This window comes from Muscardinus avellanarius, assembly GCF_963383645.1.
Source record: "Muscardinus avellanarius genome assembly, chromosome: X".
Taxonomy (NCBI): Eukaryota; Metazoa; Chordata; class Mammalia; order Rodentia; family Gliridae; genus Muscardinus; species Muscardinus avellanarius.
This window is the reverse complement of record NC_137792.1, coordinates 111,717,721-111,739,793: the sequence shown is the minus strand read 5'-3', so window position 1 is coordinate 111,739,793 and position 22,073 is coordinate 111,717,721. Positions and strand designations below refer to the sequence as shown.

General features: G+C 39.7%; 1 protein-coding gene across 2 annotated transcripts in view; it reads right to left on the bottom strand.

Annotated features, from left to right (window-relative positions):
- Positions 1–19,657: 19,657 nt before the first annotated feature.
- CHIC1 (cysteine rich hydrophobic domain 1) overlaps positions 19,658–22,073 on the bottom strand; it is a gene marked incomplete at both ends in the record, with an annotated part of 40,924 nt that continues 38,508 nt past the window's right edge. For both annotated transcript variants that reach the window (XM_080719353.1, XM_080719354.1), the window contains one exon: positions 19,658–19,708. In XM_080719353.1, the coding sequence (XP_080575479.1) occupies positions 19,658–19,708 (51 nt within the window). The remainder of the gene's footprint in view (positions 19,709–22,073) is intronic.

The following is a 22,073-nucleotide window of genomic DNA, read 5'->3' as shown; positions in this document are numbered from 1 at the left end:
GTCCTCTTCCTTTCACTGCGCTGCTTCCTTTCACTGCGCAGTGGGAGGTGGCAGCATACCGCCTCTGGGTCGGTTTTTTGACCTTCCTAGTTTAGAAAATTGTTAAATGTTCATTTTGGAGCAAGACTTTCCTTCCCAACTGGCTACCCAGACCGTTAGTATTTACTGATTTCCCAGCGGTACTTGCGAATCGCAGACGGCCGCAGCCCCTCGGCCTTCTGGAGATCCACCTCAGAGGTTCAGGCGTTTGGAATGTGCTCTTAGTGACGATTTAAAGGACCACGCGCATAGAACTTATACGCTTTAACCGCCTGGTGGCAGTCTGCCCTCCTCCCCCATGTCTCCTCAAGTGGTGCACGTAGTACTTACAGCTCTTCCATCTGATCTAAGTTGCTGAGGCTGCCCTGTGACTTTCCTGATTCAGCCGCGCAAGCACTGGAATTAGAGGCGTGTGCCATCCTTCCCAGCTCCTACTTGCACTGACATTTCTTTGTGTGTGTGGTACTAGGAATAAAACCCAGAGGCTTCCTCCGTCTGGGCTACACTCCCAGACATATTTTCTATTTTACTTGGAGACAGGGTCTCACTAAGCTGCTGAGAGCCTCACTAAGTAGCTGAGGCTGGTTTTGAACCTCTGTGATCCTTCTGTCTCAGCCTCCCAAGCACAAGGATTACAAGTGTGCGCCACCACACCCAGTTTGCACTGACATTTTGAAAGCCCAGGTTAACATCTTGGAGGCAAGTCAGCCGCCTCTCCCATTGAAGTCATTTCTTTTCCTTCCTTCCTTTCTTTTTCTTTTCTTTTTTTTTTTTTTGTGTGTGGTGGTACTGGCAGTAGAACCCAGGGGCTTTCTACCTCCAGGCTACTCCCAGACCTATTTTAGATTTTATTTGGAAACAGGGTCTCACTAAGTTGTTGAGAGCCTCTCGCTAAGTAGCTGAGGCTGGCTTCAAACCGGTGCGATCCTCCTGTCTCAGCCTCTCAAGCACTGGGATTACAAGCGTGCGCCACCACACTTGGGGCTCCTTCCTTCCTTCCTTCCTTCCTTCCTTTTTTTCTTTCTTTTTTTTTTGGCAGTACTGGTGATGGAACCCAGGGGCATTCTACCACCTTCCCTGCCCTATATTTTATTCTTTATTTTGAAACGGTCTCAATGAATTGCAAAGGACCTTATTAAGTAGATGAGACTGGCCATTAACACAATCCTCAGGTCTCTGCCACCTCTGGAATGCTGGGATTACAAACCTGTTCCACCATGCTTGGCCTGCTGCCATTTCTTGATGAAGGAGACTTCCAGCCCCTAATTACCCTTTCAACTCTTATTGAAGCAGCAGCATTGTTCAAGGCCTTTCATAGGCCCTGAAAAAAACCTTCCTTTGGTCCCATTGCTTCCCATTCAGTACCCTTTTTTTTCAGTACTGGGGATTGAACCCAGGGACATTCTACCTCTGAGATACACCCAGAACACTATTTCTTATTATTTTTGGAGGTACTGGGGGTAGAGCCCAGGAGTATTCTACCTCTGAGCTATTAGATGAATTTCCTATTCCAGAAACCCCCATGAGTTATGAGTCTGTTTCCAGAGAGGACCTGGTCTGACCAGATAAGCCACCATCCTCCCTCCAGCTGGACCTGGACAGATACCAAGAAGACTTGCCCTGTCCTGGTCCACCCTGGCTAATCAGTGAAAGGACATTCCCCGCTGATCTTGAGCCAGTTACCTGGCCACATGACCCCCTCCTGTTGGATCCCAGCCAATTAGTTCAAAATGAATTTCTCCTGGCCTGTTAGCCCCCAACATGTAACCCTGAGCTGGTTTATAACCCTGACCCCAGCCTGTAGGCACTCTCTCTTTTGTTCTTCTTTTTCTCTCTCGCTCTCTGTTCTTCTTTCTCTCTCTCCCTCTCTGCCTCTCTCTCTCTCTCTCTCTCTCTCTCTCTCTCTCTCTCTCTCTCTCTCATTCTTTGTTTCTGCCTTTCATGTTGGTCCCTCCAATAAATAAATCTCTTGGCTACAAGGTGGTCTCTGGTGTGGTCAAACTCTGTCCTTTTACAAGCTACACCCCCAGCCTATTTTTGATTCTTTATTTTGAAACAAGGTCTCACTGAGTTGCAAAAGGCCTAAGTAGTAGATGAGGCTGCCTGTTACCCACAACCCTCCCATCTCAGCCTGGATTACAAGCATGGGCCACCACGCCCAGCTTCCCATTCAGTACTTTGGACAATAACTACCAGAGTGTTTTTGCTCCCTGTCTTGATACCAGCTCCCAGTTTGGCTTTTGTCCAAGAAAAACACCTTTGCCTTCATACTAACCTCCTGGCATATGGACTATATTGTACCATGACAATCACAGTTTTATTTTGGAAAACAAGACCTGGGAGAAGGCAGTGAGATAGGGACTGCAGAATCATTTTATTCTTAAAAAAAGCCAACATGAGTGTGGTGGTGCATGGTTATAATCCCAGTATTTGGAAGGGTTGTAGGTTCAAGGACAGTCTCAACAAGTAGTGAGATTCTCATCAACTTAGTGAGGTCATGCTTGTAATCTCAGCATTTGAGCCTCGCTAAGTAGCTGAGGCTGGCTTCGAACCTGCAGGATCCTCCTGTCTCAGTCTTCCACACTAGGGGATTATAAGCATGTGTCACCATGCCCGGCTTGACTTTCACATTTTAAAAACAGATTTACATAATAAATAATATCTAGCAAGAAGCTAAGAATTCCCCAAGAGTATGGGAGGAGGGTATTGACCTTTGTGAAAAGGGAGTAGATACCATATGGCCCTAGACCTTGTGAATCATTCTGCTCTCAACAAAGACACCTAGGCTTTTATCTGCAGTTAGGCAGGAAGGTTTTTTTTTTGCTACCCAGAAATCCCCATTAAGTATAACAAAGGAGGCCTGCACAGAGTTAAGGAGTGGACTTACACCTAGGTCATAGGATTACATAGTAGAGCAAGATAGGGAACTATGTATCTATAAAAGCTGTTTTGTATTTTGAACTCTGGTGACTTCATTTCGGGCCACTCCCCTATACTATCCCGGAATAGTAGAGGGCTGTAAACTTTCTCCTATATTCCTGTTTTTGTAATAACAAAATCATTTAAGTTTTCAGCAAGAGTTTGGACTAAAGCCAGGCATGGTGGTGCATGCTTGTAATCCCAGCATTTGGGAGGCTGAGACTGGAGGATTGCAGTTCGCGGACAGCCTCAGGTACTTAGTGAGGCCCTCCGCAACATAGTGAGACCCTGTTTCAAAATAAAGAATAGAAATAAGGCAGGGGGTATAGCTCAGAGGTCAAATGGCCCTGAATTCCATCCCCAAACCTGCAAAAAAAAAAAAAGTAGAACTTCCAAGGAAGAGATAAACTGTAATCCATCGGGTGTGGAGAAGTAGAAACTCTAATACATTATTGATTAGATTGCAAATTAATGCAACCACTTTGAAAAACAGCATTGAAGATCCTCAGAAGAATGATAACAAAATTACCATATGACCCAGCAATGCCACCTATGGGTATCTACCCACAAAAATAAAAAAACCAAACTACCAAACCAATGCACGAGTATCTATGTTCATAGATGCACAATTCATCATTCCCAAACTATGGAACCAGCCAAGATGTCTATCGACAGATGAGTGGATTACAAAACTCCTGCTTTCCTTATGGGGTATTGAGGTTGGCATTGGTATTCTTAAATATGTACATAATGTCACTTGAAGTGATTCCTTCATGTATCTTTCCCCTTCCCCTAGACCACCTCCCTGATTCCACTGAAGATTACCTTCTATTATCTGAAGGAAGGAAAACTACAGGCCTCTATCTTTGATGAATTTGGATGCAAAACTCCTAAACAAAATACTAGCAACACGCATCAAAACCACATAAAATCATACATCATGACCAGGTAGGCATCAAAATGTATTAATGTGCCGGTATTGGAAAATTGCTTTGATAATTTTCAAAATGTAAAATATAGCCAGAGCCTAGGTGCTGTGCAGGCACTCAGGTAGGGAGGGGGCTGCAGCGGTTACAATGCAGAGTTCCTCTCTGTCTTTGCCCTTCATTCTAATGCTTAACCTATAGTAAAAGCCTTTGAGTCAACTGAAGCCCTTAGCTCTAAAACTACAATAGAGGCAACACAGTGCCTCTGTTTACCTCCTCTCCTCTGTGATCCGGCCTGGGCATAGGAAAGGTAAACTTTGTGTGCGGCTTCAAAGCACCCTAGTTGACGAGCAACTAATACTGCCCAATACAATAGACAAGGGCCAGGTAGATTCTTGACCCTTGCACTTACTTAGGAAGTGCACTTTATGGAGACAAAGAGGTACCACCTTGCTAAGGAATAAGGAACTAGCCCATTGCCTTGGTAATGCTGACACCAATACAAAAATCTATGTAAAGGTTGGGTTCCCCAAAAGGGGCCAGAGTTCCATTTTTTGCAGATGATATGATACGATATTTAGAAGACCCAACAAACTCAACCAAAAGGATTATAGAACTGATCAACAAATTCAGCAAAGTGTCTGGATATAAAATCAATCTTAAAAAATCAGAAGCTTTTCTCTACACCAACCATAAATCCACTGAAAAAGAAATTCAGAAAACACTTCCACTCAAGATCTCCCACAAAAAGAAATACTTAGGGATTTTATCTCTACAAAGAAAACTATAAAACATTGAAAAAGGAAATCAAAGAAGATCTTAGAAGATGGAAAGATCTTCCATGTTCATGGATAGGGAGAATAAATATCATCAAAATGCTTATTCTTCCAAAAGTGATCTACAGTTCAACACAATGCCCATTAAACTACCAAGATCATTCTTTACAGACATAAAAAAATCAGTACCTAAAGTTATTTGGAATGACCAAAGTCCAGAATAGCCAAAGTAGTTCTCAGCAACACAAACCATGCAGGAAGAATCACAATACCTGACTTTAAACTATACTACAAAGCCATTGTAATAAAAACAGCATGGTACTGGCAAAAGAACAGATATATAGACCAATGGAGCAGAATAGAAGACCCAGAAACAAGTCCACACACTTTCAGCCAATTGATTTTTGACAAAGGGGCCAAAAACATACACTGGAGAAAAGATAGCCTGTTCAAAAAATGGTGTTCACAAAACTGGCTAACCATATGCAGAAAATTGGAAATTAATCCCACTTTCTCACACTGTACAAAAGTCAATTGAAGATGGATCAAAGACCTGAAAATCAAACCAGAGACCTTGAAGCTCCTTGAAGAGGGCATAGGTCCAACACTGCAACACACAGGCACAGATAAACACTTTCTCAACAAGACCCCAAAGGCACAACAAATTAAAAGGAGAATCAATACATGGGACTGCATGAAACTGAAGAGCTTCTGTTCAGCAAAGGAAACTATCAAGAACCTCAACCGAGAGCCAACAGAATGGGAGAAGATTTTTGCCACCTACTCCTCAGATAGAAGACTAATATCTAGAATATACAGAGAACTCAAGAAACTCATCACTAAAAAAACAAATCATTCAATAACAAAATGGGCAAACAAACTAAATAGACACTTCATGAAAGAAGAAATTCAAATGGCCAATAAATGAATGAAGAAATGCTCAACATCATTGGCAATCGGAGTTGCAAATCAAAACTACCCTGAGATTTCACCTAACTCCAACTAGAATGGCAATCATTCAAAACACAAACAACAACAGATGCTGGCGAGGATGTGGAGAAGTGGGAACTCTAAAACATTGTTGGTGGGATTGCAAATTAATGCAACCACTTTGGAAAACGTATGGAGAATCCTCAGAAGAATGGGAACAAATCTACCATTTGACCCAGCAATACCACTTCTGGGTATCTACCCAAAAGAAAGGAAACCAAACTACCAAACTAATGCATGTGTATCTATGTTCATAGCTGCACAATTCACCATTGCCAAACTATAAAACCAGCCAAGATGTCGATCAAAAGATGAATGGATTACAAAACTGTGGGATATGTACACAATGGAATTTTCTCAGCCATAAAAAATCACAATTGCAGCACTAACAGGGAAATGGATGTAACTGGAAGACATTATGCTGAGATTAGTCAGTCACAAAATGTTAGAGATTGGATGCTTTCCCTAATATGTGAAATCTAAGGTGAAATGGGTCATGGAAGGAATTCCAGATTAAAAAGGAGATCCTATAGAGGAGCAAATATGGCAACCTCACTGTGGAGATGGGAAGGGGGAAAAAGGAAATTCTTTAAAGCATAGGAAGTACTTATCATAGTCAACCACTAAGCCAAGCATGGGAGGGAGTGATGGGGAAGGAATGGGGTGGGAACTGGCTGGGTGATGTGTGCATTTATGTCTACACAAGTTTTTTTTTTTACCCCATTATTATGTGTAAATACAATGCACCAAGGTGGGCGTGGTGGCCCATGCTTGTAATCCCTGAGCTTGGAAGGCTGAGACAGGAGGATCGCACAGGTTCGAAGCCAGCCTCAGCTACTTAGTGAGGCTCTCAGCAACTTACTGAGACCCTGTTTCCAAATAAAATATAAAATAGGTCTTGGAGTATAGCCCGGAAGTAGAAAGCCTCTGGGTTCCACCCCCAGTACCACCAAAAAAATAAATAAAAATAAATAAATAAATAAATAAATACAGTGCACCAATAAAAAAAAAAAAACCAAAATAACAAATAAAAAGGCCTGAGTGTGTAGCTCAGAGATAGAATGCCCCTGGGTTTCATCTCCAGTGCCAAAAATAAAATAAAATAAAAGCGTTGACTAATTCTTAAAAAAGAAATAACTATTCAGTTCAAGTGTACCTTTTATAACTGGGTTATTTGCTTCTTAGTGTTATGTCTTTCAAGTTCACTGATCTGAAAAGGAAATGGAGTCTTTTAAAAACTGACTTCTTAAGCCAGGCATGATGGTGCACGCTTGTAATCCCAGCATTTGGGAGGCTTAGACAGGAGGGTCGTGGTTCGCGGCCAGCCTTAGCTATTTAGTGAGGCCCTTTGCATCTCAGTAAGACCCTGTTTCATTTTTATTCTTTATTTTTTATTTTGGTGGTACTGAGGGTGGAACCCAGAGGCTTTCTACCTCCGGGCTATACTCCCAGACCCATTTTTTAATATTTTTTTTTTTGGGAACAGGGTCTCACTAAGTTACTGAGAGCCTCACTAAGCAGCTGAGGCTAGCTTCGAACCTGTGTGATCCTCCTGTCTCAGCCTCCCAAGCACGGGGATTACAAGCGTGCGCCACCATGCCAGGCTAGACCCTGTTTTAAAATAAAGAATAAAAAAATAGGGCTGGGGTGTGGCTCGAAGATAGAAGAGTACCCCTGGGTTCCAACCCCAGTACTGAAAAAAAACCTGACTTCTTTCCCTAGTACCTCAAAAAACAAAAACAAAACAAACGTCCTCTTATGCCAGGTGTGGTGGCGCACACTTTGGAGAGGCTGAGACAGGAGGATCGTGGTTCACAGCCAGCCTCAGCTACTTAGTGAGAACCTGTTTCAAAGTAAAAAAAGCCGGGGGGTGGTGGTGGACGCTTGTAATCCCAGCATTCGGGAGGCTAAGACCTGAGGATCGCGGTTACTGGACAGCCACAGCTACTTAGTGAGGCCCTCTGCAACTCAGTGAGACCCAGTTTCAAAATAAAATAATTTAAAAAATAGGGCAGGGGGTGTATGTAGTTCGGAGGTCGAATGCCCTGGGTTCCATTCCCAGACCCACAAAAATAAAATAAATAAAAAATTAAAATTAAAAAAGAATAAAAGTGGGACGTGGTGGTGCATGCTTGTAATCCTGGCATTCAGGAGGTTGAGACCAGAAGATCATGCTTCACAAACCATGGAGGTAGAAACCCACTGGGTTCCATCCCTAGTACTGCAAAAAAGAAAAAGAAAAAAAGCTGGGTGTGGTGGCACATGCTTGTAATTCCAGTACTTGGGAGGTGGAAACAGGAGAATCATGCAGGTTTGAAACCAGCTTCAGGTACTTAGTGAGGCTCTCAGTAACTTAGTAAGACCCTGTTTCCAAAAAAATTTAAAATAAGTCTGGGAATGTAGCTTGGAGGTAGACGGCCCCTGGGTTCCATACCCCATACCTCACCAAAAAGAAAAAGAAAAACAAAGAAAATGTGTCTAACAACCCAAAGTATCAGGCCTTTGTTTTTGTGTGTGTATGTATGTGTGTGTGTGTTGCAGTATTGGGGATGGAACCCAGGGACATTTTACCTCCGAGCTACAACTCCTGACCTATTTTTTATTCTTTATTTTGAAACAGGGTTTCAATTTTTTATTCTTTATTTTGAAACAGGGTTTCACTAAGTTGCAGAGGGCCCCGCTAAGTAGCCGAGGCTGTTGGTAAACTGTGATCCTCCAGATCCTCCCGTCTCAGCCTCCCAAATGCTGGGATTACAAGCGTGCGCCACCATGCCTGGCTTCAGGGCCTTGTTTGTAATTAATCACTAACTACTCATGCTGTTTGGCTCCCAACATACACATCCTATTTTACTGAAACTTCATTAATGTAGATTTATCTTTCGAAGGCATTTGGAGGTCTCCTTTAGTCTCCCTCTGCATTCAACTTTTATCATCATTTATGCCAATTTAAACACCTGCACTGGCTGTAGGCAGTGGCCCATGCCTGTCCCAGTACCTGAGAGACTGAGACAGGAGGATTTCAGGTTCATGATCAGCCTTAGCAACTTAGTGAGGCTCTCCACAACTTAGTGAGACCTTGTTTCAAAATATAAAATAAAGGTCTGGAGGTGTAGCTCAGAAGTAGAACACCCCTGGGTTCAATCCCTGGTGACTTCCCCCAACACACATTTTTTAAAGGCTTAGGGTGTAGCTTTGAGGTAGAATGCTCCTCGAAGCATTTGATACCAGTAGAGTACCCAGTATAAAAAATAAATACTTTTTATTTGCAAAACCTCTTATCAATCTGTAAGTAGTTCAGGATACTTTCTCAGATAAAATACATGAGAACTGGACTCTTAGCTACTCAGAAGTATGTTGGTAGACTGGATTTACTTGTCTTGTACCTTATATCAAATAATTCATTTTTTACCCAAACTAGTTAGGACTTTTTTGTGTGTATAGTACTGGAGATGGAACCCACGGGCTTTCTACTTCTGGGCTATACTCCCAGACCTATTTTTCCCCCTCTGGATCTGAGGAGGGAACCCAGGGGGCATTCTACTTCCAAGCCACACCGCCTGCCCTATTTTTATTCTTTATTTTGAAACAGGGTCTCACTAAGTTGAGGAGGGCCTTACTAAGTAGCTGAGGCTGTCTGTGAACCGTGATCCTCCGGTTTCAGCTTCCCGAATGCTGGGATTACAAGCATGCGCCACCACACCTGACTTCCAGACCTATTTTTTTTATTTTTTCTTTGGAAACAGGGTCTCACTAACTTGCTGAGAGCCTCACTAAGTAGTTTGAGGCTGGCTTCGAACCTGAACAATCCTTCTGTCTCAGCCTCCCAAGTACAGGGATTATGAGCGTGTGCCACCACACCCAGTTTAGGAGGAGTATTTTTTTTGTGTGTGTGTGGTACTGGGGAAGGGACCCAAGGGGCATTCGACCTGCGAGCTACACCCCTTGTCCTATTTTTTATTCTTTGTTTTGAAACAGGGCCTCACTAAGTTGCAAAGGGCCTAAGTAACTGAGGCTGTCTGCTAACTGCCATCCTTTGGTCTCAGCCTCCCAAATGCTGGGATTACAAGCGTGCGCCACCACACCTGGCAAGCCTCTGCTTTTTAATGAGGCTTTTGTGCTTTTGAGGCTTTCAGCAACTTAGTGAGACCCTGTTTCCAAATAAAATATAAAACAGGTCTGGGAGTATAGCCCAGAGGTAGAAAAGAAAGACACTGGGTTCCATCCCAGTACCCCTCCACCCACACACACACACAAACAAGGCTAAAAGAATAAAGTTCCATTCGTAAGATTATCTAGAATGGAAAATGGCAGGCGGGAAGCATAAAGACCCTTCTAATAAATTCAATACTCCTCTTTTGGAATCATGGCTGCTGTTCAGAATAGACAAAGCAGGTAAAATAACTATATATGGATTATGGTCTGTATTTTTCCCCTTCAATTGCAAAGTCATGGGTTGAAGACATACTCTGCTTTCCTTTTTTTTTTTTCTTTTGCGGTACTGGGGATGAAACCCAGGGAGGTTCTACCTCCGAGCTACACCCCTAGCCCTATTTTTAAGTATTATTATTGTTGTTGTTGTTGTTATTATTATTATTATTATTATTATTATTATTTTGGTGGTACTGGGGATGGAACCCTTCTACCTCCGGGCTACACTCCCAGACCTGTTTTATTATTTTATTCGGAAACAGGGTCTCTTAAGCCAGGGAGGCTGGCTTCGAACCTGCACGATCCTCCTGTCTCCGCCTCCCAAGCACTGAGATTACAAGCGCCACCACGCCCGGCAGTCTTTTTAGTTTTTGAAACAGGGTTTCACTGAGTTACTAAGGGCCTCGCAAGTAGCAAGTAGCTGAGGTTGTTCGTGAACCGTGATGCTCAGTCTCCATCTCCCAAATGCTGGGATTACAAGCATGTGCCACCACGCCCAGCTTTTTTTTTTTTTTTTTTTTCAGGTCTGGGGGTGGAATCCAGGGGCATTTGACCTCCGGGCCACACCCCTTGCCCTATTTTTATTTCGAAACAGGTTCTCACTAAATTGCAGAGACTCATTAAATAGCTGAGGCTGTCTGCAAACTCCCATCCCCCAGTCTCAGCCTCCTGAATGCTGGGATTCCAAGTGTGCGCCACCACGCCCACTTTTTGCTTTCCTTTTAATTATAAGGAAAATCACTGTGATAGCTTTTTCTTTGTCGCTATAACCAAATTGCCTTGACATAAACAACATAGAAGAGGAAAGGTTTATTTGGACTCACAGTCTCAGAGGTTAAGTCCACGATAGGCCATCTTGAGGGTCAAAATGTTGCAGTGGTGTGGCACAGTGAAAACTGCTGCAGCTAGCTGTGGCCAGAAGCAGAGGGCTAGGGAGTGATCAAGGTCAGCTAGAGTTCCCCAAACCACGCCCCCAGTCACCCACCTCCAGCCTTGCCCACCTCTGAATCTTGCTGCCTTGTCAACATATAGGCTTTTCAGGGGACTTTCCACTTCGAAACCATCACAACATACCCAAACTTTAGGGAGAAGGAGAATAGTCATGAACATGGCAAAATAGAAAAAAAAATGCTCTGTCTTTTCTTTTTCTGGTACTGGGAATGGAACCCAGAGGCTTTCTACCTCCGAGCTACACCTACAGCCCTACTTTTTATTCTTTTATTATTTTTATATAATAAATTTTTTATTTTTAATATTTTAAAAAATATTAATATTTTTTATTTTTTTGTGGTACTGGGGGTGGAACGCAGGGGATTTTCTACCTCTGGGCTATATTCCCCAACCTATTTTAAATTTTATTTGGAAACAGGGTCTCACTAAATTGCTGAGAGCCTCACTAAGTAGCTGAGGCTGGCTTGGAACATGAGCAATCCTCCTGTCTCAGCCTCCCAAATGCTGGGATTACAAGTGTGCGCCACCATGCCCAGCTCACTGCCAGCCCTTTTTATTTTGAAAACAAGGCATCTCGCTGGGCTGGCATGGTGGTGCATGCTTGCAATCCCAGCACTTGGGAGGCTGAGACTGGAGCACCTGGGTTCTTGGAGAGCCTCAGCTCCTTAATTAGGCCATTTGTAACTCAATGACACCCTGTTTCCTAATAAAGAATAAAAAATAGGTGCTGGGTGTGTTGGAGCATGCTTGTAATTCCAGGATTTGGAAGGCTGGAACAGGAAGATACTGGTTTGCCAAAAGCCTCAGCTACTTGGACCATATACAACTTTGTGAGAGCCTGTTTCAAAATAAAGAATAAAAAATAGGGCTGGGGCAGTTAGTTCTGAGTTAGAATGCCCCTGGAGTCCTTCTCCAGTACCACAGGAAAAAAAAGGCTGGCAGTATAGCTCAGAGGTAGAGTGCATCTGGGTTTAATTCTCAGTAACCTTATAAGAATGAACACATAATAGAAGGGGAAAAAGATGCACTGAAAAGCCGGGCGTGGTGGTGCATGCTTGTAATCCCCACGCTTGGGAGTTTGAGACAGGAGGATTGCACAGGTTTGCAGCCTCAGCTACTTAATGAGGCTTTCAGCAACTTAGTGAGACCCTGTTTCCAAATAAAATATAAAAAAGGTCTGGGAGTGTAGCCCAGAGGTAGAAAGCGTCTGGGTTCCACCCCAGTACCACCAAAAAAAAAAAAAAAAAAAAAAAAAAAAAGATTCACTGAAAAATAACACAATTACAATTCATTAACATAGATTTGCACTTTATTTTAATTTTGCATCCTGAGAATAAAATTTTATCTGACAAGTGAACAACAACAGAAGCAGCAGTGAAAGTTTCTGAGAGGCAGGTACCCTTCATTTTGGCACAGCTGTATATGGGTTGAGTTCCTCCAGGGAAATCATTCCTGGACTCAAGGGAGAAAAATGAATTCATTCCATAGGCTACATAATATTACAAAATGCATGAAAGTTCTTTGTTTTGATGGACATATACACTATTATTCTCTTCTGGTAAAGCTATCCCAACAGGAATCCTCTGTCAAAAAGAAGAAATCGGAGAGCTTTTCAACCAGATGTTTTGGTCAATATTCATGCTCTAGCTATCCAGATGTTCTGTTCTTGCCAAGATTAATTTGTGTGTGTTAAGTCCAAGGGTGGAAAACTAGTTTATAGATTATATAATTTCAAACATTTGTAACTTGTTTCAAAGTCCAAGCATTATAACAATTTTACACTATTTGCTTACTAGAAAAATAGGAAATTAAGAAAAGTAAGCCAAGATAAAAGCTTAAATGAAGAAAGCAGGAATGAAAGGTACATTTGAGAAATTATTGCCTTGATTCATCATATTGAGTTTACACACAGAACTACTTTAAGAGACTCAGAAATTTATATTTAGTCCAATGCCAGAACACATTATAACACTTTCCACATTTGCAAACCTATATTGTGTATGTGTATGAATTACATGTACACATCTCAATAAATTAGCTATTACATCACCCTGAAACAGAAAAAAACTGAAGGCAAATTCTAACCTGAAGTTATATAGCCCAATCTAGCCAAATCACTCACACACACACACACACACACACACACACACACACAGAGGCATTTAATTATTTAGGGACTAGGTATGCAATCTGTGTAGAGGGCCAAATAATCTTTAGTTTCTTTAGAAAAGTGGCTCCCAACATTTTCACCATGTGGATCTCCTTATGATTCCTTCTCCATTTTTTCAAGTAGTTACAGAATTGTATGGAATAAATAGGCTTTTTTGATTTTTTATTAATCAAAAGTATACCACAATTCACAGCTTTTGATCTGTGTTGATAAGTAGTGTTAACAGACAGAATTGAAAGAATATAAGCATGGAAATTCCATGTCTTAGTTGGCTTCTGTAGCAGGAATATAATGGGTCAACATATGGTTTCTAGTATATTTTCTGAAATGAAAATGACTCAAGAATATCCCTACTAATCCATCTGCTCCAACTTGGGAACTACGGGTATACATTACCTGCTTTTCCTCCCTAAACAAAGCATTAACATAATACAAGTACTTATGTTTAACAAATAAAGGATTAATAACAAAACTTACTCCTGAAACACTAGATCAACTACGATACTCATTCTGTAGGATCTTACTGAGAAAAAAATCATAACAACATGGATTTTAAAAAAATCTATTTAGAAATTACACAAGTATGATATCCAGTATATCTTTCTGTCAACTTCAAAGCACACTAATATATGAAAAACAATCCTCAATTCCCCTGTGAGGTAGGTCCAGATTATTGTCCCCACTTCAGCAATGAGGACATGAGGTACAGAGGAATTAAGCAGCAGAGCTAAGAATTAAACCATAAGTGACTTGGGCTTGAATTCCACGCCATTTTCTTTTCTACCTAATTTCATCAATTTGTCCCAATAGAACTTTTAGAGGGCATGGAATTAGATAAGACACTGAAGCAGATGTTGAATAGAACATGAAACTTCTCACATAAAAAATCAAATGGATTCTCCCATATCTCCACCCTTGTCACAGCTATAATTCTTGCCTGGATACCAACTGCATAGTCAGATTCCACATAGGCAAAACTCAGAGATTTCAGTGTTTATTTCCTAGGATAACTACATTCACTTCTATCACCATGGAGGGACAAAGGTCTAGCAGGCATCAGGTTCTTTGAGTCTATGTGATATTAACACACATCAACTAGCAGCCAGCCAGCAAAAGGCACTGTGAGAGTTTCCACCAATGGTAGTAGATCTGAGAATGAATGATCCTTCTGAGATTCTGTACATGTTTTCTAAGGATTCCTAGAGTCACAGAATGTTAGATAATCTCTAATTTTCTGTCCACCTCTACGTTCACCTCTATAACTTTACAGGTGAAAAGACTGACATGCTTTTTAGATGACTTGCCCAGGGCTGACAATATTAGATCACTTCTTCATATAGTAATGAGTTTGACAGAGTCCATAGAAAATGGAACATATTCTCAGGTTGCCATCATCAAAATAAAGAGGCTGGCTCAGAATCAGGTAAGGAAAATTTTGGACAAAATAAGGATACATATCCTCTTTTAGCCCACATATTACATGAATAGGTATTAATAAAACCCATTCCTTTTCTACAAACAAAAAAATCCCAACAGTTCACAATTTAAAGGAACCTGAATGATCTGACAATTGTTGCAAAAGCGATTTGTTTAAAAAGCACTTTTATAGGTAAAGGGGACCCAATTTCAATCATTTTGAGCACTTATCACCAATTAGCAAAAAGTATTTCCACTATGTGAAATTTCTTCAATTAGTCAGAGGAATATAACTTCTATATCTTTCTAGGCTAACATAGCAATAATAAAATATTGTTTAGGCTTTATGTTCAAGTAGTAAGGTTTGATATTTTAAAGTGTCAGCTTATCTGTAAACAAAATAAAAAAAGCTAATGATTTTTAAAGCTCTCCTACATTTGAAAAAAACCCATTTGTTCAAAGGTTTACAAATGTTACTGAACTTTACTCAAATTATCTAAAAATAAGAATAAATTTAATTAAAAATCATAAGAATGATAAATATTAAAAAAGTTGAAATTCTCAGACATTAGTGTTTATGAGTTATAACAATATGAATAATTTGGGCATTAAATACTTAAATGGGTTTGGTAGGACTTCAATCAAAGACCATTGTCCTTCCAGAACCATGTTAAATTACATGTTCACCAGCATTACAATTATATTAATTTTTAAGTGGCTGATAGTCCTATTCATTAATATTTTATCATTAATACATCTCATGATTTGAGGAAAACAAGGCAAGTGGCTTTGTATAATAAACACAAGAAACAAAATATTCTAGTAAAATATTCTTATACCTAATTGAAAAGAATGATTTGTAATCTAATGATGTTATCAATTCATTTATTCTGCTTCCTTCCACATTATCTTTGTTCAAAAAAAAAAAAAACAAGGCACTTCTCCATCTACTTTTAAAGTTTGACTGCAATGGGGATAGGGACTCTAATGGCTGTGGGAGAGAACAAAAAGTACAGAATATATCTGGGATGGAGTTAATAAATCTGTACATGACACTTGCCCATATTTGTTACTAATAACACTTATGATATTGAGCTTTTGGATGGGTTTAAAATAATCATTAGTTGGATCAGTTTATTAAGCCAGAATCTTGAGCCAAATGAGAAGAATCGGAAGATGAATTTTTTTTTTTTGGTGGTACTGGGGTTCCTGGAAGCCCTTCTATATCTGGGCTACACTCCCAGACCTATTTTTTATTTTTGGAAACAGGGTCTCTTACGCCAGCGCGGCTGGCTTCGAACATGCGTGATCCTCCTGTCTCTGCCTCCCAAGCACAGGGATTACAAGCGTGCGCCACCACACCTGGCCGGAAGATGAATTTTAAAGAGAATTCTTTTGACTTGTAACCTCAAAGCCTGGTGAGATTTTTATACTTCAGCAAATACATATTCTTTTTCTCTGGAAACTATCATGGCAGATTTCATAAAGGAATATTATGTAATAAAGAAACTCAAAGTTTATTTCTTCAATGTAAAAACAACTTCCACAAAAATACTTTACTAACCTAGTGGAAAAACACAAGTATGCTCCATCATGATGAGAAAAGAAAAAAGGTTTGATGGGGGAGGAATTACCACAGTGTACTCTATCACTTCAGCACTGACCACTGTCAATTTCAATGAAAAGAAAACAATTCCCCAAAGCACTCCGAAATACTCAAGTACTAACTGGCCTCCTTCAAGGGGAAAACAGTTTGAAAGAGTGGTCAGGAGAGAGAGGGAGGATAGGTAGGGAAGGAGAGAGGGAGAGGCTGGTTGATTGTTTTCTGGGTAACTCAAGAAATTAATATTAGTCAACTAGCATAATGAACAGTAGAATAATAAATTTAAGAATGATTGGTTAAAATTGTATTTAAACATGCTGGCAAATGGTTTCTTATTACAAATACTACTGTAACTTAAATTATACTGTTACCTCCCAATACACTCTATTCTTGTCATAATATTTGTTTCAGGGAAACAATTAATCATTTCCTGCTGTTCTCTGAAGAAAACCAAGTATGATTCATACATGGCAGACAAAGTTACTTTCATCACCATATGGTCAAATTCTAAAGTTCCAGGAACAAATAAGATATTTAAGGGTTAACACTTAAGAGCAGGAATTTTATCAGTGAAATTAGAAATTTTATATTATCCTGGAAACCAATTTTGGTATTAAAATGTCACAGTTTGAAGCATAAATTTGATGACATTAGCTGGAACATAAACCACAGATACAATTTTTCCCTGACCTTAGCTATAAAACAAGACATTAGGTATGCATTTTCAGAGGTTTCCATCCTGTCTACAAAAATACACTCAATATCGTAATAGGCAGATATATGACATTTGCAGGCATATACAATATATTTATTAAAAGTTAGAGCTTTGGGGTAGAATGGGGGTTATGAGGCTCCATAGAGGGATGTGGCGAAGTGTGCAAACAATTATAATCACATATCAAACAGTGTCTCTTTTCTCCTCTTTTTCTACTGGTCAAAGACTGTGGATTTAAATTAGATGTAAAGGTTTTTTTTTTTTTTTTTTTTTTTTTGCAGTACTGGGGATGGAACCCAGGGCATCCTACCTCTGAGGTACAGCCCCAACCCTATTTTTTTTATTCTTTATTTTTGAAACAGTCTCACTGAGTTGCAAAAGGCCTCACTAAGTAGTAGCTGAGGCTGTCCTTGAACCATGATCCTCCTGCCTCAGCCTCCCAAATGCTGGGATTACAAGCGTGAGCCACCATGCCCGGCTTGGTGTAAAGTTTAAAAGTGGATTCAAAAGGCTGGCCTTGTAAGAAGAAATGATTGTTCTCTTCACTGAGATGAGTGCTTGCCTACAAAGCTTACTAAAAGAAGTAAGAGTAAGATGACAAGTGGTATGATTCAGTCTTAGACACTTAATTTACTCTTAGTACTATGCATTACAAACAGTGCCTATATACAGGCAAACATTTGTGGTGAAAATGGGTGATACAAAGCTTTTGCTCTACTAAAATTTCAAATTCTAGCAGGACTAGAAGCAGTACTCTCACTCATCTTAATTGTGAAGAGAAATATGCACATAACAATCAAACTGAAATACTATTTTTTTTTTTTTTTGCAGTACTGGGGCTGGAACCCAGGGGCATTCTACCTTAGAGCTACACCCCCAGCCCTGTTTTTTTTTTTATTCTTTATTTTGAAACAGAGTTTCACTGAATTGCAAAGGGCCTCAGGAAGCAGCTGAGGCTTTCCAGTAAAACATGATCCTCCTGTCTCAGCCTCTGGAATGCTGAGATTACAAGCGTGCGACACCACGCCTGGCTAACTGAAATACTTTTTGTCTAAACACTTATCTTTCTTTGTTAATAATTTCAAAAGATTTTTTAAAATCCTTGAAAAGAGGACAGAATATTGGATCAACTATCATTTAGCCACTATAAATTATTTAGGTATAGCTTCTTAATTAGCTCTCTTTTCTGACGTGGAGTATGTAAACTACAGAAAATGGTTAGCAGTGGCTTTACCGGGGGTTTAAATTATCTCCCCCAAGATAAGTGAAATCTCAAGATACTTTTTTTGTTTGTTTTTGCGGTACTAGTGATTAAACCCAGGGGTGTCCTACCTCTGAGCTACACCCCCAGCCCTGGTTTTTTATTCTTTATTTAGAAACAGGGTCTCACTAAGTTGTGGAGGGCCTCACTAAGTAGCTGAGGCTGGCCACCAACCTGTGAGATCCACCTGTCTCAGCCTCCCAAGTACTGGGATTACAAGTGTGTGTCACCACTTCCAGCTCAAGATACTTCTTAAAGCTCATAATTGTGTGTAGTTCCAAAGAAATGGGACAGAATAGGAAGAAAGAATAATGGGATTGAAAAATGTGCCCGTTGTAAAATAAATTATTGTGGAGGTTGGAATAGAAGTCAAAACAGGAAATAGTGGATTAAATAGAAAAACAGGGTTCTTGGTGCACAATATCTGAGATAATTACTTCAATTTTTTTTGTGTGTGGTACTGGGGATGGAACCCAAGGGCATTGTACCTCTGAGCTACAACCCCAGCCCTAGTTTTTAGTCTTTTTATTTTTGAAACGGTCTCACTGAGTTGCAAAGGACCTCACTAAGTAGATGAGGCTGTCTCCAAACTGCAATCCTCTGGTCTCAGCCTCCCAAATGCTGGGATTACAAAGGTGCGCCACCATGCCCTGGCTGATTTCAATTTTAATCCACTTGTTACAAAGGGCAATCCTGCCCTACACCTGAAATTTAACATACTCACTATGGTTTTGCCATAAAAATTGTATGTTAAAGATCTCAGTCTTTACATTCAAAAGGATGCTTGCAAACTTCATTCATATTAAAATCTATGCAGAATTGTTGGCAATATAGTAAGAGTAATATTACATTCTGTAAACTATGGCATACCACATTTTTACATTATGCAAAAAGACAGTATTTACAAGACTTTAGAAGTTTAAATATTTTATCCACTAACATAAGTGATAGTTTAGCAAAGTGCAGGACAAAACCAGTGCTATTAATTGCATGTCCTTTAAAAGCGAGTAAAACCATTTCTAAAAGCTACCAAAAGCTTATTTGTGTCCAATAAGGGATTACAGAGCGGTAAGTAGCCTAGAAAAATGATGCAGATTTAGAAAGTGAGTATGAAAATTATAAGGCAGCATGCTCAGAACAAGATTTTTGTTTTTGTTTTTTAAACACCAGCACTGATGTTTTACTTCTAGTGGCAACTATACATATAAGTATATATACATATACGTGTATATGTGTGTATGTGTGTATTTATTTTAAAAATGAGTGCAAAACACAAGCCTCGTTTAGCAACCCAAAAATGTGCAAAATTTCTTCTTAACACAAATAAAAAAGCGAGGAGAATATTCTATCATTATAAAGAATAAGTTGAACACAGCAAAGAAGACCATCTTCATTCCATAATCATCTACAAGGCACTAAGGGTAGGAAATGACAGGAAACACAGAAGTAACTGAATAGACTTCTCAGTCAGGTCGGAATATGGGATATTTTGGTAAGAATTCTATCAGTATTACCTGTAAAAGAAAAATAAACAAGCATATATGACAAAATATGTTTAATTTAATATAATTATATATATAACCCAAAAAGTCTATAGTCTTTTTTCAAAGGAATATATATATATGTGTGTGTGTGTGTGTGTGTGTGTGTGTGTGTGTGTGTGTGTATATATTTTTTTTTTTGCAAGTCTGGGGATGGAACCCCAGGGGCACCATGCCCAGCTAGGACTATATTTTGATTACATACTATATGAAATAAGTGAATTACATAAAACAAAGTTAAGTAAATTACTTATTAGAAGCTGTGATTATATTTGCAATTTAAAAATTAAACTGAAGCCTGGCAAGGTGGCTCATGTTTGTAATCTCAGCATTTGGGAGGATCATGGTTTGCGGACAGCCTCGGCTACTTAGTGAGGCCCTCTGCAACTCAGTGAGACCCTGTTTCAAAATAAAAAATAAAAATTAGGGCTGGGGGTGTAGCTCAGAGGTAGGATGCTCCTGGGTTCAATCCCCAGCACCACAAACAAACAAACAAACAAACAAACAAACAAACAGAAGCTAGGCATGGTGGCACACCATTGTAAGACCAGTGCTTGGGAGGCTGAGACAGGAGAATCACGGTTAGAGGACAGCCTCAGCTACTTAATGATGCCCTCTGCAATTTAGGGAGACCCTGTTTCAAAATAAAGAATAAGCTGGGTGTGGTGACGCATGCTTGTAATCCCAGCGTTCGGGAGGCTGAGACCTGGAGGATCACGGTTCGCGGACAGCCTCAGCTACTTAGTGAGGCCCTCTGCAACTCAGTGAGACCCTGTTTCAAAATAAAGAATAAAAACTAAGGCTTGGGGTGTAGCTCAGAGGTAGAATTCCCCTGGGTTCCATCCCCAGAACTGCAAAAAGAAAGAAAGAAAGAAGGAAAGAAGGAAAGAAGGAAAGAAAGGAAGAAAGGAAGAAAAGAAGAAAGAAAGAAAAGAATAAAAAAAATAGGGCTGGGGGTGTAGCTCAGGAGTAGTAGAATGCTCCTAGGTTCCACCCCAGTTGCACAAAAACAAGCAAACAAACAAACTGGCAAACAAAACTAATTTATAGTAATTATGTGTTTAAGGTCAGAGGAGCAAACTCTATTACATTATTATGTCCTCCCTTCACCCTCTACATTTTTTAAAAAAATCAAAGTAGATGGGATTAAAATGACATTATACAAATTAGAACAATACCTGTACATTATGTTTATATATATTTCAATTGAAGCAGTTGATATTGAGAATTACGATTTTTAAAAGATGTTTGCAAAAAGAGTGTCAAGATTTACTAACTAAAACATTTAATTACAGAAAGGTTCAGGAATATAATAATAAAAAACTAAGACTTTTTTTGGCAGTACTGAGGATGGAACACAGGGGCATTCTACCTCCAAGTTCCACCCTCAGCCCTATTTTCTTTTATTCTTTATTTTGAAACAGGGTCTCACTGAGTTGCAGAGGGCCTTTAAGTAGCTGAGGCTGTCCATGGACTGTGATCCTCTTGTCTCAGCCTCCCCAGTCCTAGGATTACAAGCTTGAGCCATGGCTGGCTACTAAGACATTTTTAATTGTCCTATCTATAACAGAGTTTAGGTCTGTGGTCACTTACATATTTTCCTCAAAACTATTTAAAAATGGATAGAGATACCATAGTAATCCTTATTTATGGGATTCTTTGGAATGCTTATTAATAAATATATACTACATGTCGGCCACTTGAACCTTGGATAAATTTATTCTTTTGAATGCTGTTGAATTGATCACATTGGCTATATGTGAATTTATGTTTTATGACTAAGATTGCAGAATTTTCAGTAAAAAACAACCTATATTAAAACCTATAGCTTGTTCACTAAAAGTTAAATGTTAGCCAACAAAAAACAATCCAGAAATATGAAGTCAGAATTCTGAATTCGATTTTATGAAAAATATTTTTGGTACTGAATCCTGGGGAATTCTACTTCCAAAGGATACCCTCAGACCCTTTTTTCCCATTTTTATTTAGAAACAGTCTTGCTAAATTACTGAGAGTCTTGCTCTGTTGCTGAGGCTGGCTGTGAACCTACAATCTCACTATCTCAGCCTCCCAAGTGCTGGGGTTATAGGCATGTGCCATGGTGCCCAGTTTATTTTATGCAATTTCGACAAGATTACATTTATGTTACCATAATTTCTAAATAATTGTTAGCTTTCATATTATTTTAGATTGGCTACAAAAATCTCAAGATGAAAGAAAGCATCTACATTGAAACTGATGAACATATAGGCTGAGGAGGAAAACAATGAATAGCTGACAGATGATAAACATAGTAAAATGGTACATTGAGGAAGAAATAAAAAAAATAATTAAAACG